This window comes from Conger conger, chromosome 3 (genome assembly GCF_963514075.1).
Source record: "Conger conger chromosome 3, fConCon1.1, whole genome shotgun sequence".
NCBI classification, from domain to species: Eukaryota; Metazoa; Chordata; class Actinopteri; order Anguilliformes; family Congridae; genus Conger; species Conger conger.
Window position 1 is genome coordinate 65,105,886 of NC_083762.1, and position 27,923 is coordinate 65,133,808.

The 27,923-nt window shown below is 45.8% G+C and overlaps 2 protein-coding genes across 3 annotated transcripts; both read left to right on the top strand.

Moving 5' to 3' along the window:
• Positions 1-100: 100 nt before the first annotated feature.
• Positions 101-17,756, top strand: ddx41 (DEAD (Asp-Glu-Ala-Asp) box polypeptide 41). 2 transcript variants are annotated; one of them, XM_061235119.1, is made up of 17 exons: positions 101-313; positions 1,467-1,565; positions 6,854-7,007; positions 7,678-7,752; positions 9,232-9,292; positions 10,332-10,468; positions 11,351-11,423; positions 11,704-11,857; positions 12,343-12,479; positions 12,863-13,025; positions 13,451-13,582; positions 14,708-14,779; positions 15,477-15,573; positions 15,917-16,066; positions 16,307-16,378; positions 16,755-16,865; positions 17,219-17,756. In XM_061235119.1, the coding sequence occupies exons 1-17, from the start codon at positions 287-289 to the stop codon at positions 17,353-17,355; spliced, it is 1,851 nt and encodes a 616-aa protein (XP_061091103.1). In that variant the 5' UTR covers positions 101-286; the 3' UTR covers positions 17,356-17,756. The 2 variants fall into 2 exon arrangements, with proteins under 2 accessions (XP_061091103.1, XP_061091104.1); XM_061235120.1 differs by lacking the exon at positions 101-313 and adding an exon at positions 702-742.
• Positions 17,757-17,898: 142 nt separating this feature from the next.
• On the top strand, positions 17,899-27,921 carry dok3 (docking protein 3). The gene is made up of 5 exons (XM_061235121.1): positions 17,899-19,578; positions 20,214-20,522; positions 21,085-21,169; positions 23,646-23,815; positions 26,572-27,921. The coding sequence occupies exons 1-5, from the start codon at positions 19,357-19,359 to the stop codon at positions 27,073-27,075; spliced, it is 1,290 nt and encodes a 429-aa protein (XP_061091105.1). The 5' UTR covers positions 17,899-19,356; the 3' UTR covers positions 27,076-27,921.
• The last annotated feature ends 2 nt before the right edge of the window (positions 27,922-27,923 follow it).

Sequence of the window (27,923 nt, forward strand, 5' to 3'; positions counted from 1 at the left end):
ACATTGCCATATGCATATTAACTGCAAATGTAGGCCTGCCATATTTTATTTATTAAAAAAAAGAAAGAAATACGTCAGCTGTGCGACGTTGGTGGGTAAACCTAGAATGGCCTGGGTGATTGGGGCCTGTTTGGACCTCCTCAGCCACCGTACCACTGTCGAAAAAGGAACGTAATGGCGACAATGCTATTTCGGAGCTGATCATTGAAGATAAATTGTGTCTAATGTAACACAATCGCGAGGATATTACTGAAATTGTAACAACTCATAACCACGGAATATAACAATGGAAGCAGAAAACCGATCGAGAAAGGTAAATGTAGCTACATATGTACGTCTAGTCGTTAACTTGGATTTCTAGTGATAATGTAAACTACAGGATTTCTAGCTTGTCGCAGCTCGTTTAATTGCTCGTTTGTGTCAACTATGTTATCTGCGGTGGGTAAATTTAGCGATCTAAGTTGCTGTAGGGTACATGGCTAGAAACAGTAGCAACGTCAGTTACCTAACGTTAGTTACCTGCCATTTCCCGTTGTAACTGTATTGCCTCATTGTTCAGCTTCCAGAACTGAACGTGTCCCTCATTTGGCGCACTATTTGCGGGCCGGTTGACGGTAGTGTGGACCATAGACATATGTTTGTGGTGTGCACCCCCTAAAATAACATGGCGAGCAAAGTTAACGTATGGCAGTAGCATAGCTATATAGGCAGCAAGTGCCTGCCCTGCACAGACTGAACGATGGTTAGCTAACTTAACTTAGCCAACTAAACATTAATCGTAAATATGAATTACTTTCAGTGGCCGTTTCTGTCGTAGGCTAATAAAATTATTACCAGGGCTGAATGACATTTTAGTTACACCGTACTTCTTCCACATGCTGATGACATTTTGTTAGCAGCGTCGCAAAATGAATGGATATTCAAAGAAATCTAGCTAGCTAGAGAATATAATCTGTTAGAATCCACATTCGTAACTATGAAGGAAACTATTTGACCGCAATAACACTTTCGACAGTTTGGCCCTTATTTCCAGCTCACTCGGACTACGGTCGCCTACCTCTGCCGTTCAACAGGGGTTCTCAAACATTTCAATGTATCTTCACTTAGTGCAGGTTTGGCTTACCAGTTTAGTTTAATTGAAGAAGATACACACATACAGTAATTAAGGCACGTTTAGTTCACCTGGGCCATAGGCCTATGAGGAAATGTATAAAAAGTTATATATATATATAAAATATTTAAAAAAAGGACCCATTTGCTGTATAGCACATTAAGAAAATGTAGGCCTAGTTAATCTATCTAATTAGAAGTCCTGGGACATTTAGCCTGTTCCTTATGTCTTGCATAACTGTTTCTGACATGTTTATTCTGCATGTAACTATATTTCATGACTGTATCCATACAAATGATCTAGGCTATATAACTGATATGTAAAATAATAATAACATAATGCCGATGGTCTACAGAGAATACACCTGGAGGAAGAGGAGGTGCACGGCTCTGAGGGATCTGATGATGAAGAATATGTGCCATATGTTCCTGTCAAACAAAGAAAACAGCAGATGGTATGTAACTAACTATTCCCTTAAGTGTGATGTATCAGTTGCGATGTGTTTTTGTTGTCACTGGTTGGGCAGCACCATGATAGAGCTGTGACTCTGGGCAGAGACTTATGTTTCTGTGCTGATAAGCTACTCTGGACTGTTACTGTGTGACTGCGCAGGTCTGCCACCAAAGGGCCCTCACCCGGGCTGGTGTTCGGCTGCAGTCGGGGGGGAGAGCCGGCGGTGCTTGCTCTGCTGGCTTCCAACCCAGAATACTGCAGCTGAACACCGAAGGACTCACCGCCAGCAAGATCAGCGTCATAGAGCAGCTGGCCTATACCACCAAGGCCCTCGTCATCCTCCTCCAGGAGACCCACTGCATATTAGCAGACAAGCTAGCGCTACCCAACTTCGCTCTAGCTGGGTCCATCCTGAGCAGGAAGCATGGCCTCGCTACGTTTGTCCACGAAAGGTTGAGCTGGACTCTCACCGACCAATCTCCGACTGACTCGGGGATTGAGTGGTTGTGCGTGGACGTTGCCGGTTTCAAAATCATCAACGTCTACAAACCTCCCCCCTCGCAATTCACACTAGCGTCTGTCCCGGTTTTCTCCCACCCCTGTCTCTATGCTGGTGACTTCAACTGCCAGTATGAGGACTGGGGGTACAGCACCAGTACATCTGACGGAGAGAACCTGGTTGCTTGGGCAGCTAATAACAGCCTGGCCCTGCTATACGATCCCAAGGGCGCAGACAGTTTTCTCTCCGGTTGCTGGAATACCGGGACAAATCCTGACCTGGCATTTGCGAGTGTCGGTGCAGATAATCGGCTCCCCGACTGACACGTACTCGGAAAGTTCCCGTGGTCCCAACACCGACCATCGCTGATAACCGTGCCTAAACTCGTGGACTCAGTCCCGAGCGAGCCGGTGAAGCGATGGAATTTCCGAAAGGCCAACTGGAAACGTTTCCGCCTCCTTACCAACAAATCAACAACTAACAACGTGGATGAGGCATATCGGGACTTCTGTGGCATATTGGTGAAAGCGGCTAAAAAATCCATCCCACGTGGTCGTCGTAACAACTACAAACCGTGTTGGGATGCGGAGTGCGAGAACCTCTACTGCGCCTTCCTCCGGGCTCCCTCTGGAGCCGAGTCAAGCGGGGCTGCAACAGCCCTGCTGTCAAGACTCGGCCAAAAGAGGCAGGAGCGCTGGGAGGAGGCTATCAACACCATTGACTTCTCGCACTCCAGTCGCAAGGCATGGTGTATCCTGAACAACCTTACTGGTAGGGCGAGACACTCTCCCTCGCCACTGCCCCATTTCTGCAAATAAAATTGCATCACAATTCGTGAGAAATGGGGTATACGAGGGTAAAGACCGCGAGCCATCGCGACTCGTGGCAAAAGAAGTGTCTGACCTCTGGAGGGTCCCAACATCGAGCAGTGACAATATCTCCGGTGATTTCACACCAGAGGAATTCGCTGCCGCCCTTCAGCACCTAAAGTCAGGAAAAGCTCCGGGTCCTGATTCTATCTGCCCGGAGCTTATACTCCATGCCGCACCTGCCCTGAAGTCCTGGTTAAGAGCTTTCCTTTCTTCCTGGAAGAGCCCTAGTAGTCGCAATCCCTAAGCCGAATAAGCCTGAAGGGGTTATCGTCCAATCTCTCTGCTCTGTATCCCCTTCAAGATCCTCGAGCGTCTTATCTACGGTCGAGTCGAGCCGATTGTTGACCCGCTGCTCCCCCGGGAGCAGGCAGGGTTCCGACACGGGAGATCGACCGTAGATCAAGTCACACTGATGACTCAAGACATCGAGGATAGCTTTTCGGCCAAGAAGAAGGCCGGGGCCGTCTTTATAGATCTAACGGCAGCCTACGATACTGTATGGCACCGCGGCCTCACCTGTAAGCTGCTCCGCCTGCTGCCGGACAGGCCCATGGTCAGCATGATCATAGAGCTTGTCCGAAATCGCAGCTTTACCCTCACCACCGGTAGCAGACAGCGAAGCAGGTTACGACGCCTCAAAAACGGCGTCCCCCAGGGATCTGTCCTGGCCCCCCTCCTATATAACATCTACACATATGACTTACCTAACACAGTCTTGCGGAAGTATGCTTATGCAGACGACCTCGCCCTGGTATACTCTGCTGGAGACTGGCAGTCTGTGGAGGGGACTCTGAGCCAGGACATGCAGACACTAGCGGTCTACCACCAGAAATGGAGATTGAAGCTCAGCGAGGCAAAGACGGTGTCGGCGGCCTTCCATCTTAACAACAGGGAGGCCAAACGTGAGCTCCGAGTACATATCGGCAGAACACCCCTGCCATGCTGCGCCGAGCCAACCTACCTCGGCGTGACATTGGACAGGTCGCTCACGTTTCGCCGACACCTTGAGTCACTGCGCAAGAAACTAACATCTCGAGTGGCATTGATGAGGCGACTAGTCGGGTCAGGCTGGGGCGCCGGCGCCAGAACATTGCGTACGGCAACCCTGGCTCTCGTGTACTCGACTAGTGAATACTGCCCACCAGCATGGTGTCGCAGTGCCCACACTCGCCTCGTCGATACGCCTATCAACGAGGCCTTGCGCATTGTGACAGGATGCCTGCGTTCCACCCCTGCGTTCCCATCCTTGCAGGCATCCAGCCCGCTGGGCTTTGCCGCGCTGGGGCCACAGCACGTCTCGCGTGCCGGGCCATGGAGCTAAACCATCTGCTCCATGAAAGGCTCACTGTAACAGCTGAGCCTCCCCGGCGCCTCAAGTCGAGACACCCATTTGTGCCTGCCGCACAGGAACTCCTGCAGCAATGTAGAGATCTTAACATCGGTGCGGCACGATGGGCGGACTACAATTGGAGCACGGAGTGGGAGGAGAACACCTCCAGACTCCGTGGCTTCATCCCCGACGTCGGTTTCCCCCCTATCGGGGTGGACCTGAAAGCAAAATCCCTCTCCTCTGTCCTCATCTTCCTCGACCTGTCAGCCGCCTTCGATACAGTCAACCATGAGATTCTGCTCTCATCGCTGTCTGGGATGGGTGTCACAGGTTCTGCACTCGCTTGGTTTTCCTCCTACCTCTCTGGTCGCTCCTACCAGGTGACTTGGAGGGGCGCAGTCTCCGACCCTCACCCCCTACGAACTGGAGTCCCGCAGGGCTCGGTTCTTGGGCCTCTCCTCTTCTCGCTATACACCATGTCTCTTGGTTCTGTTATCTCTTCCCACGGCTTTTCTTATCATTCCTACGCTGATGACACCCAACTCTTCATTTCCTTCCCCCCCGACACCAAAATCACCACACGGATCTCTGCCTGCTTGGCTGATATCTCTGCGTGGATGACTTCCCATCACCTGAAGCTCAAGCTTGCCGAAACTGAGCTTCTCTACATCCCTGCTAAGTCCTCTCCGTCAATCGACCTCTCATTGACTGTTGAGGACTTTGTAGTTTCCTCCTCCCGTACGGCAAAGAATCTTGAGGTGACTCTTGATAACTGCCTCACCCTGGCTCCACAAGTATCCTCCACTGCCAGAACCTGCAGGTTCTTTCTGTATAATATACGCTATATCCGTCATCTCCTGACTGTGAAAGCCACCCAGCTCCTAGTCCAGGCGCTCGTCATTTCCCGCCTGGATTACTGCAACTCCCTCCTAGCCGGTCTCCCAGCATGTGCCATCAAGCCCCTCCAGCTGGTCCAGAATGCTGCAGCCCGCCTGATCACCAGTCAGCCCAGGTCTGCTCATGTCACTCCGCTTCTCATTGGCCTCCACTGGCTTCCTATTGCCGCACGCATCCGTTTCAAGGCCCTAGTGTTGGCATTTCAGGCTGCTAAGGGGACTGCCCCACCTTACATACAATCCCTGATCACTCCCTACTCCCCAGCTAGACCACTCCGGTCTGCCAGCTCTGGTCACCTTACGGTTCCCTCTCTACGTGCACCTGGCGGTCGAGCTGCACGTTCACGCCTGTTTTCCGTTCTGGTTCCTCAGTGGTGGAATGACTTGCCTACCACTGTCAGAACAGCAGAATCCCTCCCCCTATTTCGACGCAGACTCAAAACCCACCTTTTCAAACTCTACCTTAGTCCTCCCTCCTGATTTCCCCTGCCCCTCCTTTCTGATATCCCTATCCTTGTCTAACCCCTCCCCCCCCCCCCCCCCCAAAAAAAAATAAATAAATAAAATAATTCACTTCTGATGACAACTATGTTTAGAACAGCATTTCCTGTGTATTTTGCTAGTTTCTGGATGTGATGCTCTGACTTATGGTAGAACCTATGCACTTGTAAGTCGCTTTGGATTAAAAGCGTCTGCCAAATGACTAAAATGTAAATGTAAATGGACCTGCCCAGACTGGCATGGGTGAGGCTTAACCGCCTCCGGACCGGCGTCGGGGGTTTCCGCTCATCGATGCACAGATGGGGCTTGGCTTCCAGTGCGGTTTGTGAGTGTGGCGCAGAGGAACAAACCGCAGACCATGTCATCCTGTACTGGCCGATCTATCGGGCACCCAACGGGATGCATGGTCTGACGGTTCTGGATGACGACTCGGTGGCATGGCTGCTGGAGGTGTGTCCCGAAATATAGCCCGGGTGAACCCCCCCCCCCCCCAGGCTCGGGGGGGTAAAAGGGCCTGGGGGAGTGGAGAGAACAACACCTGCCCACACGACGACGACTGCGCAGGTGTTGTGTCGTGTCCAGCTGCAGAAGCTGCTCAGTACTGGGACAGTGTGACTGTGCAGATGTTGTGTAATAATTTGTCCAGCTGCAGAAGTACTGGGACAGTGTAACTGTGCAGATGTTGCACAGTAATGTATCCTGTGTGTGTCCAGCTGCAGAAGCTGCTCAGTACTGGTACAGTGTGACTGCGCAGTAATGTATCCTGTGTGTGTCCAGCTGCAGAAGCTGTTCAGTACTGGTACAGTGTGACTGCGCAGTAATGTGTCCTGTGTGTCCAACTGCAGAAACTGCTCGGTACTGGTACAGTGTGACTGCGCAGTAATGCGTCCTGTGTGTCCAGCTGCAGAAGCTGCTCAGTACTGGTACAGTGTGACTGCGCTGTAATGTGTCCAGCTGCAGAAGCTGTTCAGTACTGGTACAGTGTTACTGCACTGTAATGTGTCCTGTGTGTCCAGCTGCAGAAGCTGTTCAGTACTGGTACAGTGTGACTGCGCAGTAATGCGTCCAGCTGCAGAAGCTGTTCAGTACTGGTACAGTGTGACTGCGCAGTAATGCGTCCAGCTGCAGAAGCTGCTCAGTACTGGTACAGTGTGACTGCGCAGTAATTTATGTCATTTGTTGCGTGTCCAGCTGCAGAAGCTGCTCCGGCTACGGGGGAAGGGTCTGACGGACGAGGAGATGAGGGAGAGCGGCGGCGAGCAGAGAGACGATGACGAGGGGGTGGGGCCGCGCTCTAACGTCAGTCTGCTCGACCAGCACCAGCACCTCAAGGAGAAGGCTGAGGGTGAGCCTCCCTGCCCACTTTACCTTCACCGCACCCCTAACTCAAATTATTTATTCATATATTTATTTAAATGCATGGACCAGTCTCAGAGTCTCGGACTCATCTGACAATATTTATTTGTGCATTTATTTGAGTTCATTTCATTGTTCATTTTGCCAGAGATTTAGAAGTCTTTATTATACAGTGGGGATTTATTTTTCATGTAGTCCTGGAAGTAAGCAATGTCTTAGGATTTTGAATGATTTTAAACAAATTAACTACTTGAAGTCCAAAGTAGAGCAAGGAGTGCTCAAAGGTTTTGCAGAAATGTGTGGAGCCAACTCAAGTGCCATTAAAGCAAAAGGGGGACATTCCAAATGCTAAGAATTTCATGTACATTTTACAAAGATTCAACTTCTCACTCAAATTGTTATGCTGATAATATAATTTGTAATGAAATGGTTTGTATTAAATGAGGAAAGAATGGAAAATAGAAGCATTTTCACTAGTGGTCTGAGACTTCTGGACCCCACTGTACGTCATAGAACACGAGCAGGAACTAAATCTGCAGTAATGCTCTGCAGGGTTGCAGTGAATAGCCTGAATTTCATTGGTTTATTGATGAAACATTGAAATGGGTTAGTATTTGTTTATGTCTGTGTGCACTTTAATATGGTTGTGTCCTGTGCAGCACGGAAGGAGTCGGCAAAGGAAAAACAGCTTAAGGAGGAGGAGAAGATCTTGGAGACCGTAGCGGAGAGAAGAGGTAAGAGAATCTTTTATTATTGGACCAGTCTTCTTTATCTTTCTGTGTCTATACAGTACTGTGCAAAAGTCTTCGGCACCTGTATACCATTCTGTACAGATAAGATTCTTTCAAAAATATTTAAATGAAAGGTCCTAAATAAACGTACTATACATTTTACATTACATTTTAGTAATTTGGCAGAATAGTTCAAAACTGCACCAGCATCCACGCGCGCGCACACACCAAACGCGCATACCATGTGCACACACGCATATTTTTTGTGACCACACTTCGCCGTTAAAACTGTCTCACTTCTCTGAGATAGCCATCGCTGTCCTGCTGTTCTATAAGACAATCAGCAGGGAGTTTGTTCCAAGCATGTTGGAGAACTTGCCACAGTTCTTCTGCAGACTTTGGTTGGCTCCTTGCTTTGGATCTCAGACAGCCATGATCAAGTTTTTATGTAAAAAGTAGTCATTTGCTTACAGTAATATGTTACTTTTTCAAATTAGATACAAAAATATCTCTGTAAAATGAAGTGTTTTGGAAAATGAATATTTGGAAATCTCAAATGTGTTCTTTTATACTAACACACAAAAAAATAAACATATATATATATATAATAAAGTCTAGGGGGCCTAAGACTTCTGCACAGTTCTGTATGTCTCTCTCTCTCTGATTCTGTCTCTTCATTTGCTGTATATATCTGCCTTCCTGTGTTTCTATTTTGTGTTTCTGTATTTTCATTCATTCTGTTACAGATTTATGATTCTGTCGGAGATGGGGAAATGAAATTACTTCAGTGAAGTCAGCCACATTTATTACAAACGTTTTGAGCGCACACACACACACGCACACACACACGTGGATGCCCTCCCCTTCTTTTCCGCTGGGGTGGGATTAGAGTTTTAGCGAGACAAAACCAGTTTTATTTTATCACTGCGCCACACCCAGACACAACCGGCATGTGGCCCCACCCATCTAACCGTATCCACCTGGATGTTAAACCCCAGGCAAAAGGCTGCAGTCCACAGCCTCTTATTTACAAATATGAACATGTTTGATAGTTTTCACACCAGACAAATTCTTAAATAACGTACCACCAAGTGTTTGTCTTCAAGTCTGTCCCATTTCAGACATCAGTTAACAACACACTGCTAATGCTGTATTGAAGGACAATGCTATTTCACGTTTATTTGCAAACCTATTTAACATAACATAATGGTGAGAACAGGTAATTTAGCCTTGCAATGCTCCCATTTTCCTACCATTAAAGTTAACTTACTGCTTAGTTTGCCTAACCCCTAAATGGTATCTAGCGCTGTGTCGAGCCCGGTCTCCACACAGTGACCACTCAATTCTGTTCAGCTTCTGTTGCATCTTCTGTTCCAAACAGCTTGTACATCATTCTGGCTGTGCAGTCACACTTGACTATGTGGAGCTAATATATGCAGTCCCAGAAGCTAACAGGGGTAATAATTATCTTCTCTTTGGCAGCACTGATGTCTGTAAAGGAGATGGCCAAGGGAATCACATATGAAGATCCGATAAAAACCAGGTCAGTACAGCAGAGCGGGTTTTACGTGGTTGGACGTGGTTGGACATGGTTGGATGTGGTTGGATGTGGTTGGACGTGGTTGGACGTGCTCGGACTGTGATGAGGGGAATGTGGTGTGATGTTGATCTGACCTGCAACCCTCCCTTACACACCTGAGACATACTTTATTACACCAACTAATTAATGTGATTATCTAATCAGTGAATTTAGTGGGCAGCAGTGCAATGCATACAATCAGGTCAGGAGCTTCAGTTAATGTTCATATCAACCATCAGAAAATGTGATCTAAGTGACTTTGACCATGGAGTGATTGTTGGTGGCAGAGAGGGTGGTTTGAGTATCTCAGAAACTGCTGATCTCCTGGGATTTTCGCGCGCACTAGTCTCTAGAATTTGCAAAGAATGGTGCAAAAAACTAAACAAAAAAATCAATTTTGCAACAGATCTGCAGACAGAAGCGCCTTGTTAATGAGAGTGGTCAGAGGAGAATGGCCAGGCTGGTCAAAGCTGACAAGATATAATGTGTTGAATACTTGAAAGCTCTACGTTTTACTGAGCTTGTTGTATTGCAACCAATGAAACCAGGCAGGATCAATTTAGCTAAGAAAAATAATTTGAATCCAAAACAATTGCATATTTCACCCAGGTCTGCTCCCTTGAGTAACCTTTTCCATGGATGGTGAACAAACAGTCAGTCCTTAATCACCACTGTGGTGAAGTTACTAAGTTGACTTAGTTTCTTTTATAGTGGTTGCATGTTCAATTGTCAGGTGGGAAACTGCTGATGTAACTTTGACTGCATACTGAACCCATATTGCTGGTAATATTAAACTTGATTAAAGGAAGGTCTGGAAGCGTATTCTCTGCATGGTGCCATTTCTGAGGCAAATCATTTCAATGAATACTAATATCCAGAGATTTATTTCTAGTGGAACTATAATTCTCCATCTTAAATTGCAGCCATCAGGACTAACCTACTTTGGGATGGGGTATATACTGCTGCAGAGAGGTGCTCACGCTGCAGTTCTCTCTCCCCACAGCTGGAGGGCGCCACGCTACATCTTGAACATGCCTTCAGCGCGGCATGAGCGTGTGAGGAAGAAGTACCACGTCCTGGTGGAGGGAGAAGGAATCCCACCTCCCATCAAGAGTTTCCGGGAGATGAAGTTCCCACAAGGTGGCGTGGTTGTACTTAGCTCATCATCCTGACTGTGTGTGCAGGTGTATGTGTGCATGTGCATGTGTGCGCGCATGGTGTGCGTGTGCGTGTGTATGTATATGTGTGTGTGCATGCGTGCATCTGTCTTACTTGGCTTTCAATGTGGAGAATTTCAGTCATTACATACTGACTTTGGCAATGTGTACAGTTAGTGCATTGAGAAAGAAATGATAGTGGATAGTGGTTTCCGTAGAGCCGTTTCTGCTCATGTAAACCCCTTAAACTAATGATTAATTCAGACAGGTGTATAATTTAAGTGAATTAGAATAATTGCCTCTTCCGCAATGCCAAGAACAATTAATTGAACATCTGATTAACTTTGAGCCGGCTGCCCAAATTTTCTTTCCTGCAGGCAAATATTAAGTAATGTATTGAATTTTAAATCCTTTAGATTTAATTCATGATTTATATCTTAATCGCACAAACAGTTACAGTAATGAAGCTCTTCCCCAGAGAGTTTATAGCAGATTAATCGCACATATCCGAAATAAGGGTCAGGATTCCTTTAACTGCTCAATCAAACCTAATTAACAGAGCTCGTTTAGCGAAAAAACCCAGCACGCCGCCAGTCTCCAGAACTGTGTTGGCGGAATACTGATTTACGCTTGCTCGCACTGTTGTGAAAACCCATGCAGACAATGACAGCATGCCAGCTTTCCAGTTTAATGACATGGCAGAAGATTAATGGCAGGTTTGTTTCGGTTTAGATGAGTAGAATAGGCATGGCTCAGATATTATTTGAGCCATTTTGTTTGAAGGGGAAATATTACACATGCGTGGAATGTGTGTACGTAAAGAGACCAGCCCTCACACACACTCTCTTTGTCCGTTCATCTGCAGCGATATTAAAGGGTTTGAAAAAGAAAGGCATCGTTCACCCCACGCCCATTCAGATCCAAGGAATCCCAACCATGTGAGTATGAGGGGCGGGGGTGGGTGTGAGGGTTGTGGCAGGAGTCTGTGATGATGTAATATGGGAGTCCTCACATGATGGTAAAACTGAAATATGTGTAAGAATTGTCACTCGTGGAAGTAATATCATTGTAGAACTCTTACTCCGAGACAGTAGAGAAACTACAGCAACAGCGATGGGCAGGGCAGAATAGGGGAAAAAGAACAAGGTATATAATCTTCTGCACACTGCAGGAATCTCTTTTGCATTGCATTATTTCCATTTTTGGTTGTGTGTGTAGCCTCTCAGGACGAGATATGATTGGCATTGCCTTCACGGGGTCCGGGAAGACTCTGGTGTTCACTCTGCCCATCATCATGTTCTGCCTGGAGCAGGAGAAGAGACTGCCCTTCTACAAGAGAGAGGGGCCCTACGGACTCATCATCTGCCCTTCCGTAAGCCTGCTGCCCCCTGGTGCCTGCATGCCGCCATTACACTGCCACACTCAGCACTCTGGTGCTCAGAGTATCAGATTGTGGGGTATTTTATGAAGCTGTTGAATGTTACCCATGTTGTTGTACAACAGTGATTCTGAAAATGTGGGTGGTTATATGGGGCCACTGTTATGAAAGTTTGGGTGGTTATATGGGGCCACTGTTATGAAGGTTTGATGGTTATGTGGGGTGCTCTGGTGTTTTGGGTGGTTATATGGGGTGCTCTGGTGTTTTGGGTGGTTATATGGGGTGCTCTGGTGTTTTGGGTGGTTATATGGGAGAGCACTTAGATGGTTTGGGTGGTTCTATGGGGTGCGCTGAAGGTTTGGGTGGTTATAGTGGGTTCTGTTTTGAGGGCTTGCTGGTTATATTCGGTACACGTGTGGGTGGTTATATGGGGGAGCTCTTTGGTTTGGTGGTTACACGAGGCGCTGTTGTGTTCGCAGAGAGAGCTGGCGCGACAGACTCACAGTATCATCGAATACTACTGCAAGCTTCTGGAGGAAGAAGGGGCTCCACCCATGCGCTGTGCCCTCTGCATTGGGGGCATGTCTGTCAAGGATCAGATGGAGGTGGTCAAACAGTGAGTGCGCTGCATCATGGGAAGGGGGTAGGGTAGGGCAGGGGTGTGGGTGGTGCCTCCCGGAATTCAGACTACGCCAACCATTGCGTGGTACCAAAAGAGGTAGATCCTCCAACAGATAACACAATTTAGTCTGTAAAGAACTGATCTTCAACCATGAATGTCACAGTCACTGATATTTTCTCTCTTCCTGATCGTCACTGATGTTCTTTAAGTCCGTATGTCTGGTGTAGAGTAAAGTCCGGAGTGAGACAAGCAGACACTAGCGAACTTTCACCAGGAAGGAGCCTGATGGCTAATGCAGTGCATTGTGGGAAGAGTGCAGGCATGATGCCGGAACATGAGCAGGACAATGGGCCAGCTAACTTCTGTTTCCATGGCAGCGGTGTGCACATGATGGTGGCCACGCCCGGTCGGCTGATGGACCTCCTGCAGAAGAAAATGGTGAGCCTGGATATCTGCCGTTACCTGGCGCTGGACGAGGCCGACAGAATGATTGACATGGGCTTCGAGGAGGACATCCGAACCATCTTCTCCTACTTCAAGGTGACCTTCAAAGAAACCAAAGTGAATGGGCTCCAAGCAGCTTTTACATTTTGTGTAAACAGTATTTTTGTGTAAAACTTAACACATATTTAGTGTTCTATAGACAATGTATTTATGACACCATTTAGAACCATATAATTCTGTGGTCTCATACTTCAAGGTCACCTTTGCAAACACAGCCACTCTAAACCTTAATTCAGTCATGTTCACTCTTCTTCCAACATCCCCTTCTCACAGGAAGGTGCCTATTTAGTGTAATCCGCTTTTTAACTGACAGTGGCTGTTGCAACAATGTTAGAACATTGCCTTTTACTTTATTAATTTTTTTATAAAAGAGACTTGATTATGGGACTGCGGTGCGAATGTTTGTAATTGGCTGGTCTTGAAGGGGCGGGACATCATTTTTGGATGCTCTCTGTCTACAGGGCCAGAGGCAGACGCTGCTCTTTAGCGCCACCATGCCGAAGAAGATTCAGAACTTCGCCAAGAGCGCCCTGGTGAAGCCCATCACCATCAATGTGGGCCGTGCCGGTGCCGCCAGTCTGGACGTCATTCAGGTGAGACCAGCGATCCATGAATGCAGTGTAAACCGTGTGAACTGTTATAAACCCAGAGGTGAGCGCAAGAAGCATATCTAAATGGAAGCAATAAGTAATCTATACATATCGGTATGTTGATATGATGCATTTAGCTTACGATGTGATGTTTGTAGACTCTTGGGACATTTATTGTTATTTGTCTCTCCGTCCCTGCCGAAAATTCCAGTTAAGGCCACCTGGGATTCTAAGCTGGTGTAAAATGGCTCACGCTATATTTTCGACACTTCCAGCTGGTCATAGTTGGTCTGTGGCTAGTCAAAACTGGTCTCTAGCCAGACAAAGCTGGTTTAGCTGGCAGAGTGAACTGTGAAGCAATGATGCTTATTGAGGCAAAGTTATTCGGCTGGAGGACCTACATGTATGGTTTATCATTTTCCACCAATCACAGCCAGTGATACACTCTTTGAAACCTGCATATTCCTGCTAGCACTCTGACTGACTGATTCCAAATTTCAAAGAAACTTCAGTGCTGGGGCCCCTATTAACAAGCTCCAGTTTTTGTGATGGCTGATGCTGTACAACTCAAACCGCACACCCGGGAGGATTTATGTACCCCATCCGTCAGGTTGGTACGACATGTCTTTATCCCCAGCGGTGGAGACAGTCGGCTCTGAATCATTCAGTGACTACCTGGCAGATTAGAGCCGGCAGTAGACGCACTGTCAGCAGTGAAGTCACAGTGTGATATAGAGGATCAAATTATAGATTTGGAGCAGCGCTGGGGGTGGGGAGGGGCTTACTCCATCTGTCCTGTATGTGGATTGGACCAGGCTTGATTGACAGTCGTAGCAGCGTCAGAGGGTGGAGGTGCGGTGGGGGGGGGGGGGGGGGGGGGGGTGGGTTTAAAGATGCTGGTAAAAGTATCCCTCAGAAATGTTCATTATAATTTCACTGATAAACAGTCCATTTTGTGCTAAATATTGTCCTGGTGTCCAAAGAGTTGGAAGTTCAATAATTGTTTTACCGCAGGTCTGCATGTGGCACATTGAAGATGTTGTCTGTCCTCCTAAAAAGGGATCTCTTTGACGAGTCACTTTTCTTGTGTGCTATTTAGAGAACCCTATTCTGTTTCCCTTCATTCAGGAAGTGGAGTATGTGAAAGAGGAAGCTAAAATGGTGTACCTTCTGGAGTGCCTGCAGAAGACTCCACCCCCCGTAAGTCTTTCTGTGCTGCTGTTACACCCCTCGTCTGTGCTGTGTAGGGTGGCCTGTCGTGTAGTGGTTAAGTTAAATGACTGGGACACGCAAGTTCGGTGGTTCTAATCCCGGTGTAGCCACAATAACATCCGCACAGCCGTTGGGCCCTTGAGCAAGGCCCTTAACCCTGCGTTGCTCCAGGGGAGGATTGTCTCCTGCTTAGTCTAATCAACTGTACGTCGCTCTGGATAAGAGCGTCTGCCAAATGCCATTAATGTAATGTAATGTAATGTGTATAGATTCTGAAACGCAGTGCCAAGTTAAACACACATAGAGTGCACATAGGGAACACAGCCTTTTTATGTGTGGGCGTATGTTTATTTGGTAACTTTTCATAACTTTCAATTTCTAACATTTTTACATCAATAGTTTGGTTGGCAGATTGTAGTGTGTACCGAATTATAGAATTATAGATTTCTCAATGAAAGCATATTTATGTTTTGAATGTTTTTTTTTTTTTAATGAGCTTAATTTCTGGAGAAATTTAAGAACATAGAGGTATTAGTGTAGTCTCTATAGAGGTGACTATACTTTTATGCCTATGTTTATGAATGTCTGAACTGCATCGGGGATGAGCCCTGGGTTTTGCTTGTGAAGGGTATGAAGCCTTCAGCCTGTAAATGCATCGCAGGTGTAAACGTGTCTCTCCTCTCAGGTGCTGATGTTCGCTGAGAAGAAGGCGGATGTGGACGCCATCCACGAGTACCTTTTACTGAAGGGCGTGGAGGCGGTGGCCATTCACGGAGGGAAAGGTGTGTTTGGGTGTGTGCGCTCGTGTGCATTCACGTTTACTCACTCCCCCAGGTGTATCCTGTACCAAGGCCTGAATCTTTAAAAACCAGTCTTCTTTGTTCATGCTAATTGAAGCGAGTGTTCATTTTCGTTTTCGCCGAAGGCATATATCAGGGCTTTCTTTTTCTTTTTATTTTAGACATGGGCAGAGCTTGTGCATTGTGGCAGAAGCCTGCCCTCTGGTGGACTCTGTATGTCAGTGCACTCTTTCAGTGTCAAACCCACAGCTTTAGTCAGAACGCTGGCTGTTGCGGAATATGGTCTTTTCTGAAATGAGTAAGTGCAGTCTGTGGCCTGTTTTAGACCAAGAGGAGAGGACAAAGGCTATCGAAGCCTTTAAGGAAGGGAAGAAAGACGTGCTAGTGGCCACAGATGTGGCCTCCAAGGGACTGGATTTTCCTGCCATCCAGCACGTGGTGAACTACGACATGCCCGAGGAGATCGAAAACTACGGTACGAGCAAACCATCGCCACCAATCAGACCGTGCGTCAGTCATCCTCACCTATCAGACAGCTTACATTTTCACCCACTCCCAACCAATCAGGCCATGTGACAGCAACCATCCCCACTAATAAGACTGCATGTCGCCCATCCTCAGTGACTGTGGTTTTGGGATTTTATGCACTCTCTAGTCAGAGATTGTGATTTTGTGTACCGTGTTGTGTAATGTTGCTCTGTGCCTGTGTGTTTAGTCCACAGAATTGGGCGTACTGGAAGATCAGGCAAGACTGGGATCGCCACCACCTTCATCAACAAGGGCTGTGGTGAGAACCAGAATAAATACCCATAACCCTCTATGTTCGCCTACAGTTGTATAATGTAACAACACCTGCAGTCCTCTCAACCGCTGACCAATTTGAGATTTCTGTCACTCTACTACCCACAACCACCTCTACCCTGTAAGAGAAAAGCCTTGACTCGGTAAATAGAACACAAAGCAGAATCGTACAGGGGACACATACCTTTTGTTTTGACAATTTCCCTCTGGAAAATTCCCACATAATGATTCTGCCTTAAGATGTCCAAATTTCTTACCCACTCCTCTCTGTGCTTGTCTCATCCCCTCTGCTCTCCCATCCTCTCTTTCCTCTTTCTCTCTCCCTGCTCACTTCTTGTCTCCTCCTGTTTTTCCATCTCCAGACGAGTCGGTTCTGATGGATCTGAAGGCTCTGCTGATCGAGGCCAAGCAGAAGGTTCCGCCCGTGCTGCAGGTGCTGCAGACCGGCGATGAAACCATGCTGGACATTGGCGGTAAGTGCGCCCCCTGGTGCCCCGGGGGGCCTGGTGTTTGCTTCCCCCACTGCGGCGCTTCTCAGATATTAATAACCCTGCAGGTGTGCGCTGAGCTGTAGCACCTGTCTGCCTCAGACAGAGCACACAGAGGTGAAACTACTGCCCACAGAGTCTAAAAGCAGAAGCGGGCTTTAGTGCCTCGTGGCTTCACTCAGGCCGACACGCTTAAGGCCTGTATGCAGAGACAGGACGTGATGTCACGTCTTTGGGGTTTATGCGCACTGCGGTGATGTTAATTAGGTTATGACTTGGTACATAGCAATGATTGGAAACTATGACATGATGTAAATGATGAGTGTGTGTGCTTACAGGTGTGCGGGGCTGTACGTTCTGCGGGGGTCTGGGCCACAGGATCACAGACTGCCCCAAACTGGAAGCCATGCAGACCAAGCAGGTCACCAACATCGGCCGCAAGGACTACCTGGCACACAGCTCCATGGACTTCTGAGCTTCTTCTGATAGTTCTGTCTGTCTGTCTGTCTGTCTGTGTCTGTCTGTCTGTCTGTCTGTCTGTCTGTCTCCTCCCTCCCTCCTTCGTGTGTGTCCCCAGTCCATCCTCTCTTTCTCTTCCCCTTCCTTTCGCCCTCAGTGGAAATGGTTTCCCTATTTAAAATATTTTTTATCAGATGGGCGCCTGTTTTAAAGTTCCCGTAGCATGGTCATTGCGGAGGGGTGGGGGGTGTAGCGGTGGCTAATGTTCTGTATGTAAATCCCCTGAGCGTGTCTTTCTCTGCCCTTGCTCCCCACACTGCTGTAAAAACCATACGCTTTCCCTACGCTTCCTTTTATATGGCTTTTCTGAAGTAAAGCTCCAATGCAGATGTAATGTAAATAAAGTGGCAAACAGTGCTCGAGTCTGGTGTGCCTGTGTGTGTGTATGGGCATGAGCATATGTGTGTGCAAGTGTGGGCGTGTAGGTGCTTGCGTATGGACGTGTTAGATTATATTTTGGGTGTTCTTTGGTTTGGCCCGAAAGTGGCATGGGGGAAGTGAGACGCGATGGTGCCAAGATCGAGTTTCTGGAAAGTCCTTTTCATAATGAAGAGTGTAACGCCACCACAACACAGCGTTATCATGTGACGCACACGGCTGGCTTCACAGACACAGATTATGCTTGGTCCTGGACTAAAGTGATTTGTATTGAAAATCTCCATTTGAAATTTAATATAGTATCGGACTAGGCTTAATCTGTGTCTTATGAAATTTACCCATAATGTCCCCTATTTGGGACCAGGGGCTTGTATCACAATCACTGAAGTAAAAAGCAGTTCCAGGTTTTACTCGCTACCTCAGTAATCCTGCTTTATGATACAGGACCCTGGGTTTGCAAATCCAGCGTTCCTGGGTCTGCTCCCATATGGAATACTTCAAATGTACCCGAGAACAAGGTACTTAACGTGGGTTGCTTCAATCATTCAAGATTAAAATGAGATAATACAACTGTAGCGAATCCACTATACTCTGAATCGGATTGAATGGACAAAATGGAGTCAGACTGACTGAGGCACCGCCTTCCCTGTCCAGCTTCAGCAGAGTTCTCCAAACACCAAAGACAAAACGCCTTTTAATATGGCCGCATAATGGCACTTGGGGCGGGGTAGGTAAAGTGTTCAGGGAACAGCTTGCATTCATAAAATGCAGTTCCTATTCATGCAGTTTGTGTGACCGTGTGACCGTACCTAGTTACTGTAGGTGGGTATGTGGGTAATGTATTTAGAGAATGCAAGTTCCCCTGGTGAAGGACTTCTGCAAAGCAATGAGGTTATAATCTTTCATCTTAGCCTTTCCCCCCTCCTGGCACTGCTGCTGCTGCCTGCTAATTATTTCACTTCATTACTCCAGCTAGCAGTGCTCACTGTTAATTAGTTGTCATTTATTAATATCTGTGTAATTGCATGTAAGGAGTTTTTAGTTTGGTTCCTTGACAGAGCTTTTACTCTCTTAATTGCTGAAGTACTCTTCCACATGAGTATTTAGTAGTTTATTCTGGGTCTTTCAGAGAGTAGAAAAGGGACCAGTTATCACAGGGACCACTGTGGATTCAGATTCAGAAAACTTTAGAAAACTAATGATAAAGGCACCATAGTCAAGAACACATGAACAACAGACAGATATCTTTGCAAAAAATGAAATAAAATGGTTGCTGCTCCTGCCCCCATGTCTGCCTTTACCGCTCGTTCCTCCCCATGGCTTCACCAGCTCTAGGTCTCAAAGAATAACACCCCCAACACAGTCACACACACACAAATAAGTACACTCACAGTCAAGTGCATGTGCATACACAGAAGAACAGGAACATTAGCTCACAGACCTCTTTTCACCCCTCCACCACCGGCTCAGCTCCTGCAGTTTGATTTCAGCAGCAGGCGGTCATGATTGGTGACAGAGTTCTACTGATTATATCAGGCTTAGTGACGCATAATGTTACCGTCAGAGGGAAAACATGTAAATGGCGCCCCTCCCTCTAGCTGAGTCACGTGACCACAGGTTTACACTCAACCAAAACCACAGCTTCATCAGAACTCTGCCCAGCCACAGGAACATCTCTGCAGTTGACGCACACAACGGACCTTCTGCCAGTAAGCAGCTGCGTGTGCCTGCACTGAACAAGGCCATGGAGGTTCCTGCCAAGGAGGGCCTTCTCCACTTGCAGTCGGTGAAGTTTGGCAAGGTGAGTTTCTCCAGAAGAAAGGTCAACTTTCTTGCTGTCCTTACAGAGTGAAAGATACAGTTTTAGGATGTGCGAAGTCACTGCTGATGTGAATCCATACTGCTGATGTGAATCCATACACCTGGTTTCATAAGGGAATGTGGGGTATTGTGTTGTAAAGTTATATAAAGTTAAATAATATTTACACATAACAAATTAAATGTAGTAAGATAGTATCTGAGAGCCCGGAAGAAGGAAAAAGGCAAGCGACCACTGATTTTACTGAACTATTTTTGACGCTTGGTGGGGAAGTGTTTTTTTGTTTTTAAAGAATGGTAGCTGCTGCAGCCACAAAAACACCCAAAAACATTTTTGTCAGCTTAGCCACAGCCATCAATTGTAATCTTTACTAAATTAGCAACAGCATGCACAACAGACCTATTTGTCAGAGCAGGATGAGATTCCAAAATATTATCAATAGTGTCAGTATGTGGATAAACAAGTCTGGTACACAAACGAATAATGGAAGGTATTTGTCAATGTGGTTGTGATGCAAGTTCCCACACATTTTCACGTTGAGCCATTGTATTCTGGGAAGTTGTGTGTGGAATAGTGACTAATGGAGAGCCATGGTTCCTCCTCTCCGTCCCTCTCAGAAATCGTGGAGGCGGATCTGGGCGATGCTGTTCACGCCCAGCTCGTACGGTATCGGCAGAGTGGAGCTGTACCATATGAGGGACGGCGGGGTTGGGAGTGCGGTCCCGGCCCAGGTCAAACAGGTGCTGAAGGGAGTGGACAAGCGCGTGATTCGGCTAGATGACTGCCTCAGCATCTGCCCCATCCCTGAGGAGGTCTGCCCTCGGGACTGCTCCGCCTTCGCCCTGAGCACCACCCAGCGCACCTACGCCCTGGCTGCCCCGCCGGCCGATGACTGGATGCCCATACTCTGCCAAATGGCCTTCCAGGTACAACCCTGATAACTCGCCCCCCTTAAACACACCTAACCCCCCCTGCCATTTACAATCAAGTACGGAGGCACTGGACAGCTACCTACAACTACACCTACCAACCCAAACACTTGCAACCACAGACATTCCTCCTCCCAAACACTTGCAACCACACATTGCTGGCTGTCCATGTAAAACCCCCCACACTTAGGCTTCGAGTATGTGGTAGACTGTGTGGGTGGTTATAGGGGGGTGTGACAGGCTGTGTGTATGGGTATAGGGGGGTGTGACAGGCTGTGTGGATGGGTATAGGGGGGTGTGACAGGCTGTGTGGATGGGTATAGGGGGGTGTGACTGGCTGTGTGGATGGTTATAGGGGGATGTGACAGGCTGTGTGGATGGGTATAGGGGGGTGTGACTGGCTGTGTGGATGGGTATAGGGGGGTGTGACAGGCTGTGGGGGTGGTTATAGGGGGATGTGACAGGCTGTGGGTATGGTTATGGGGGGGTGTGACAGGTTGTGTGGATGGTTATAGGGGGGTGTGACATTTCTTCTTGCTCTACTCATTGTGTTTTGTAGAAGAACAACAGGAACCTGGACTTAAAGAGCACGGGGCAGGTGGTGCCCATGGCGGAGAATGAGCTATACTCCTCCTGGCGTTCAGGTATGTGAAGGGCAATGCATAGGGCTTTGAGGTTACACATTTGAATCCAAATCCCCTTAGAGTAAGACACTTTACCCTTCATTATATCTTGTGACTGCTAATGAAGTGTGGTAATATCTGTATAGGGACGTTAATTGAGAAAATAGCTAATGTTTTATTTCTTAGGTTGAGCATAGTCGGCACTAGCTGGGTTGTGCCCCGCCTAACTGCACTGAAACCCACATCATTATCAGGAGGATGGTCCGTCAAACTGTGTAATTTGTCCTGTAGCATATTCCTCACAAGGGAACATCTGATTAATTTCAACAAATCGGTATTTAACGAAGTAATCCAGGTTACAAACCTTGAACGACAGCAGAAACATTCACAGTTTTGAAGCCTATATCTCTGTGGTTATGATGCCAGATCTCTTACCACTAGTTTCTAGGCTGAGAAGCAGAAGTCTCATAACCTTAGCACACTACATCTAGGCAGCTCCCTAGCACCTAGCAGCTATTGTGTAATAGGATATGGCCTAACTACTGATGGCTGATTAGCTGTCAGATTGCAAGCATTTTCCATCTGAGCAATTTCCCTTCTAAGGAATCCGAGTTGGTACCCTCCCATTCAAGCTTATCATCTAAACTTATCATTCAAACTTTATGGCGAGAAAAAAAAAGGTTCCTATAATGTATTTTGGGAGGGGAGTTATTTCTATTGCCCTCAAAATAATAAGCTCTCGGTGTGAGTTTTCAGTTCAGTGAGGGCGTAGGTAGCATTGTAGCATTGTGAAAGGGCCCTCGCAGGGGAATGTTCTGTGCAGCTGACGTAAACTTGGTGTAAAGTGTGTTGTTTTATTTTCTCAGGGGCCTAAAAATAACCAAGCTACATCTGCAGTCACAGCTGTGGCCTTACAGCCATCAGACAACACACGTCTGCTGCATCTGACCACCTTTTTCACCCTACAGCAACAGCAAAGTTTATTTAAATATTCATAACTATAGCAGTGCATCTTATAGCAGTAGCTCTTGGCTGCTTCTTCAGTCTATAAATGTTTGGTCTGCTGCTTACTACTGCTACTACTACTATTACTGCTAGATACTTTCCTAAAATATTATTTCATTTTTTGTAACAATTGTTTAATATAATTATTTCTGTAACAGATCTGAAAAATTGAGCTTGACCAGCTCTGTGTGATAAACAGTACAGAATGGAACAAAATAAGATGACCATATCTTTTCGTCCTGTTTGGAACTGTGGCCCAGATGCAGAGTACAAAATGTCAAGTTATTCGGACATTCAGTGATATCAGTTACAAGTTGATAAGTCAAATGGTCAATGTGAATGTATTTGATGTATTTTTTTTCCACAAAATTAGAAATGGCGGTAAATCTACCAAAACAGATCTTTTTTTTGTCCAAATAATTTTGAATTAGACCAAGTGGTTCATGAGTTATAGGCTTTTATAGATTGTTGTGGCATGCAACAGTGCCACTATCTGGCCAATTGCTGTAATTTGTCAAACCTGAGTAGTGGCCACCATGCGAGCTTACCTGTCAAGTTTGGTTGCTGAAGGACATTTTTTTTGCTATATATTTTTAGGGCAGAAAAAGAATAATAATAAAAAAGCATTTGCTTGGAATGCTACAAAAGGCAATGTTCAGTGCTTGTTCAGTTTGCTCTGGTTATGTCTAATGCAGGCAGTGTGTGTTCAGTGTTCTCTGGTTAAGTCTAATGCGAAGAGTGCATGTTCATTGTTATTTGGTTATGTCTAATGCAGGCAGTGTGTGTTCAGTGTTCTCTGGTTATGTCTAATGCATTGTGTGCTTGTTCAGTTGTACTCTGGTTATGTTTAATGCGGACAGTGTTTGTTCAGTTGGACTCTGGTTATGTATAATGCAGACAGTGTGTGTTCAGTTGTGCTCTGGTTAAGTCTAATGCACTGTGTGCTTGTTCAGTTGTGCTCTGGTTATGTCTAATGCAGACAGTGTGGGTTCAGTGTTCTCTGGTTAAGTCTAATGCAGAGTGTGTGTTCATTGTTCTCTGGTTATGTCTAATGCACTGTGTGCTTGTTCAGTTGTGCTCTGGTTATGTCTAATGCAGACAGTGTGGGTTCAGTTGTTCTCTGGTTATGTCTAATGCACTGTGTGCTTGTTCAGTGTGCTCTGGTTATTTCTAATGCAGACAGTGTTTGTTCAGTTGGTTATGTCTAATGCACTGTGTGTTTGTTCAGTTGTTCTCTGGTTATTTCTAATGCGGACAGTGTTTGTTCAGTTGGTTATGTCTAATGCACTGTGTGCTTGTTCAGTGTGCTCTGGTTATTTCTAATGCAGACAGTGTTTGTTCAGTTGTTCTCTGGTTATGTCTAATGCACTGTGTGCTTGTTCAGTGTGCTCTGGTTATTTCTAATGCAGACAGTGTTTGTTCAGTTGTTCTCTGGTTATTTTGAATGCAGACAGTGTGTGTTGAGTTCGCTGTGGTAATGTGCTTCTCCTAGGCCAGTACCAGGTGGTTGTGCAGAGAACAGAGGCGGCAGTAAGGTGTAACCTTGCTGGGTCCTACCTGCTATCACCCAGCGCAGAGGCCCTCACCCTGCTGGACCCTCAGACAGCCTTGCCACTCTACTGCTGGCCCTATCAGCTGCTCCGACGCTTCGGCAATGACAAGGTTAGCCCTGCCCCCCACATGCCCCAAGCCTCAGATCATTGGCTATCCTACCGCATTAAAAAATATATTTACCTCATTTTTTCGTCTTTGCTACAAAAAAAGCCCAAATAGCAGATGCCTGTTCATGTCACACTGCCAGGCCAGCTCCTGCCCCTCGCTGCAAGACTGCATAGCTCATTCCAATCTCTTATTTTCCCCTTCCCTTGCTCCTGACTCAGTAATCAATTGAGGTCCGCCATCTTTAAGGACATTCCAACCCATTAAATGTTCCTTCTGGGAGCTAGAAGTTAGGAACTCCAAATCTTTCCTTTGAGCAAGAAAACATCAGTGCATCCTTTGGAGAAGTATTTTTCCAGAAAGCCTGACATGTAAATGGTCGACCTGTGGATCCACCTCTCTGCCACATCTGTAACTGACGTGGCTTCGAACTGACATTTGAAGGAACAAGGACGTTCCATTCGCCTAATTCACATTTTCTCGATTTCCCTGTCTTCAGTTATTTTCCTTGCCACTTTTCCCAGCTTCTCACAATGGGTGGAGACCTAGAAGTAGATAAAATAACAAGAAAAGGAAAAGAGAAAAATAAGGAATTTGAATGAGCCTCAGGACTGTAGCCTTGACATTGTTGATCTCAGTTCTGCCATTGGAGGACTCTAACTTGGATTCAATAAGAATTTGGGCTCAACATTGTCTGAAATGTTTTTATCTTAATCAGTTTGGCAGATTCAGCAAGCAGTAAAACTATTTTGCCAGACTTTGCTGTGAAGAAAAATACACTAATTTGAGATTCTGCAAGTTAGAATTAAGCACACATTATTATTGAATACAAGCCAGCGTCAAGCAGTCTGAGATTGTGAAACAACCATTTTCTTCTGTGTTACAAGAAAAAATAGCTGTGTGGAAAGATACCTTTCTGAAATTAGTATATTAATGTAAAACAGGATTCCATAATATGGTCAGCCATTAACTGGAGGCATTGCGTTCAGCTTCCATAAGTTGAAGCATTTCAAATAATTATTGTGGTACATAAGAGCCTACACTATTTTCAGTCCAGCATAAATTAATGGGCATGCTTTTCTCAGTTTTGAATTATTGTAGTTAATGAGCTGATCTCAGTTCCATGGAAATGGAATTGTAAATTAAGGCCAGTGGACATATTTTCGTTCAGAGGTCCTGTTCATTTTAATAATATTATCTAGCTGTGAAAACGTCCAAGACCTATAACCAAGAGATAATGTTTGGGAGGCATTGTGTGATTGTGTTGTGCGAATATTCACAGGTAATTGAAATGACAGCAGAAGGTATATTATTCATTATGCTATTGTTCCAACGAGATATTATCACTGAAAAAATGCCTCTGTCAAATTGTAAATAGCATTGTGCCAGCTCTCCAGGTAGTCATTTCCCTTTTGCCTTAAACAACAGATGCCTGCAGTTATTGCTTTTTATGTTTTAAAATTTGAAATGCCAGTCGTTTGTGTGTGTTCCAAAGATAAATTGAACTTGGACAAAACAAATTACATCCACTGGCGTGCGGTAAATGGGGTGGATATTGTGGTGCACAATCTCTCATCATTTTTCTTCTTTGATGCATCCATGTTTCACATTGATGCATTCTTTTGAACTGTGTCAACACTGCTTCTTGTAATGAATGCTTGGTGGTATAATTGGTTGCACCTGTGCTATTAATTGTCCTGTTATTTAAAAGATTATTGTGCTTACAGTGAGTCCATGAGGATAAGGGTTGAAACACCTTTAGTGGTTACGTGCATTTCAAGCCACATTAGATTTGAAAATAAACAATATGTTAAAGCTCAGAGTCAGTTTTAATTTAAGAGTATTTACATCCATATTTAGTGATCCACGTAGGACACATCAATTTTTTATACATACTCCCATCATGTTAGGGGAGGAAAAGTAATTTGACAAATTAACATAATCTTAAATGAAGTCATCCTATTTTATACCCGCTTGCAAATCCTTTGCATTCAGTGACTTCCTGAAGTTGAATATTTGTGACTTCCCATCACAAATGCTGGGCATCTTCCCTGGTGATGCTCTGCCAGGCCTGTACTGCAGCCTGTTCCTCCCTTTGTTTCATGGGATTTTTGCCTTCAGTCATGTCTTCAGCAAGTGAAACACATGTTCAACTGGATAAAGGTTAGGTGACTGACTTGGTCAGTCAAGTACGTTTCACTTTTTGGCCCTGAAAAGCTCATTGGTTGCTTCAGCAGTGTTTGGGGTCATTGTCCTGCTGCAAGGTAAAGTACTGTCCAATCAGTTTTTTTAGGCATTTGGTGAGATTTGGGCAGATGAGATTTCAGACTATGTATAAAAAGGCTGCAATTCCAACATGGATCACCAATTATGAATATGACTACTCTATATTGTTTCATTTCAAATCCAATGTGCTGGAGTCAAAACAACAAAAACCATCTTGTCTAAATACTTACAGACTGCACTGTACTTTCCAGAGATGCTCTGGCTCTCTTGCAAAAAAATAAGCACTAGCTTGTATGGGTGGCTGTGTAATTTTTTTGGCATTAGCTGCTTAAAGTGAAATGGCTGTCTGTCAGGTTTCTCTTAAGTTAGTATTTTTTAGTAATGTGTTATTTTATCACACAATAGTGATAGTACAATTCTGATGTCTTGCTAGAGTTATGCATAGATCTCTATTCAGTAATAAGCATAATGAAGATGAATTGTGCATTAACGGTCTATTGATTTAGGCTCTCCCACTGCACTGACTCTCACAGGAGACATTGAGTATTGAGGCGGGCCGTCGCTGTGACTCCGGGGAAGGCCTTTTCACCTTCGTGTCCCGGGAGGCCGCTACGATCTACAGGGCTATTGAAGACGGCATCAGGCAACAGAGCGTCACGGATCCACAAAACGATGCCTGGACTGTCCCAGCAGGTACCTCGGCTTCCAGGAGTGGCGTGCCCCTCGACGACAGTGACAGAGCTGCATCCCCGGTCTATCGCAATATGAACTACGGGATGGAGAAGGAGAGGAGGTATGAGGGGGAAGAAGATGGCCTGGGTCCGGAGGCACAAGCCCAGCTGGTTACTCCCAGCTCCGAATGCGTCTACGCCCTGGTGAACTACGACAAGGGAGGAAAGCAGCCCACTGACCCGACCAGCCCCACCTCCTCTGGCACAAGCGCCCCCAGAGTAAGCTTCAAGCAGAAACTCTCCCAACTCCTCTCCAAAGAGGGGACCAGAATGCAGCCAATCCAGCCCCCAAACCTGGAGTACTGACAGGATTGAAAGAAGCAGCCATTTTCACCAATATTCAGAACAAAGTTGTGTCTGTTTCAGTTAGCAATAGTTTTACTTGAAAACTCTCAAACATTTGATTTGACAAACCTCAACTCTTAGTATATTGGTAAAATGCTCTGCAGGTCCCTGGTACTTTTGCTATTAAAACTGGGGGAGAATAACTATGTTATTTTTAAACATATAAGGAATCTCAACAGGAAAACTACTGATTTTTAAAGGTGTATTTCAGATGAAGTATTTGACTCTGGTCTGATACTGACATGCGCAAGGTGGTCTTTCATGATGGATGCCAAATACTGGACAGCCCATAAAGCATCAGAGCTTTGAGTGCTAGAGGAAGAACCATCTATTTAGTCTGCTTGCTGTGACACCCAGACGCCCTGTTCAGCTGTACCACCCATGATAATGCAGATATCACACAGTAGGATTTCATCTTTTGACAGGATGTGAACTTTCATGAGTGGGACTGAATGTACTAGTTTGTGTCTGTTTTTATCTCTGGTTTTGACATTTCTGTAAATATATGCATCTTCACAGCAAAAGTAATTTTGAAAAAAGATCTTTAAAAAAAGAGAAGTATTTGAATCTCCCAATGCAATTTCTGCATTGCATTCTGGTATTATCGGTCTCTTCTACTCTAGAAATGTCTGCGATCACAGAGAAAATAATGTTAATTAAATACATTGCCAAATAGCATATTATTTTTGTACTTAACTTTTTGTACCTTTTTCAACAGGAAACATGTGAGCTAATTTGAATTGATCAGTCAGTAAAATGCTGGAAATATTTTTTGATGATTCAATTATAAATGAATACTACGAGCCATC

Excerpts from the sequence above, each read along its gene's own strand:
- ddx41 (XM_061235119.1), top strand. The coding sequence starts at position 287 with ATGGAAGCAGAAAACCGATCGAGAAAG. Across the intron at positions 12,480-12,862 it reads CAGATGGAGGTGGTCAAACA|CGGTGTGCACATGATGGTGG; the intron begins GTGAGTGCGCTG and ends TTTCCATGGCAG. Across the intron at positions 15,574-15,916 it reads GGCCATTCACGGAGGGAAAG|ACCAAGAGGAGAGGACAAAG; the intron begins GTGTGTTTGGGT and ends GGCCTGTTTTAG.
- dok3 (XM_061235121.1), top strand. The coding sequence starts at position 19,357 with ATGGCGCCCCTCCCTCTAGCTGAGTCACGTGACCACAGGTTTACACTC. Across the intron at positions 20,523-21,084 it reads TCTGCCAAATGGCCTTCCAG|AAGAACAACAGGAACCTGGA; the intron begins GTACAACCCTGA and ends TGTGTTTTGTAG. Across the intron at positions 23,816-26,571 it reads GACGCTTCGGCAATGACAAG|GAGACATTGAGTATTGAGGC; the intron begins GTTAGCCCTGCC and ends TGACTCTCACAG.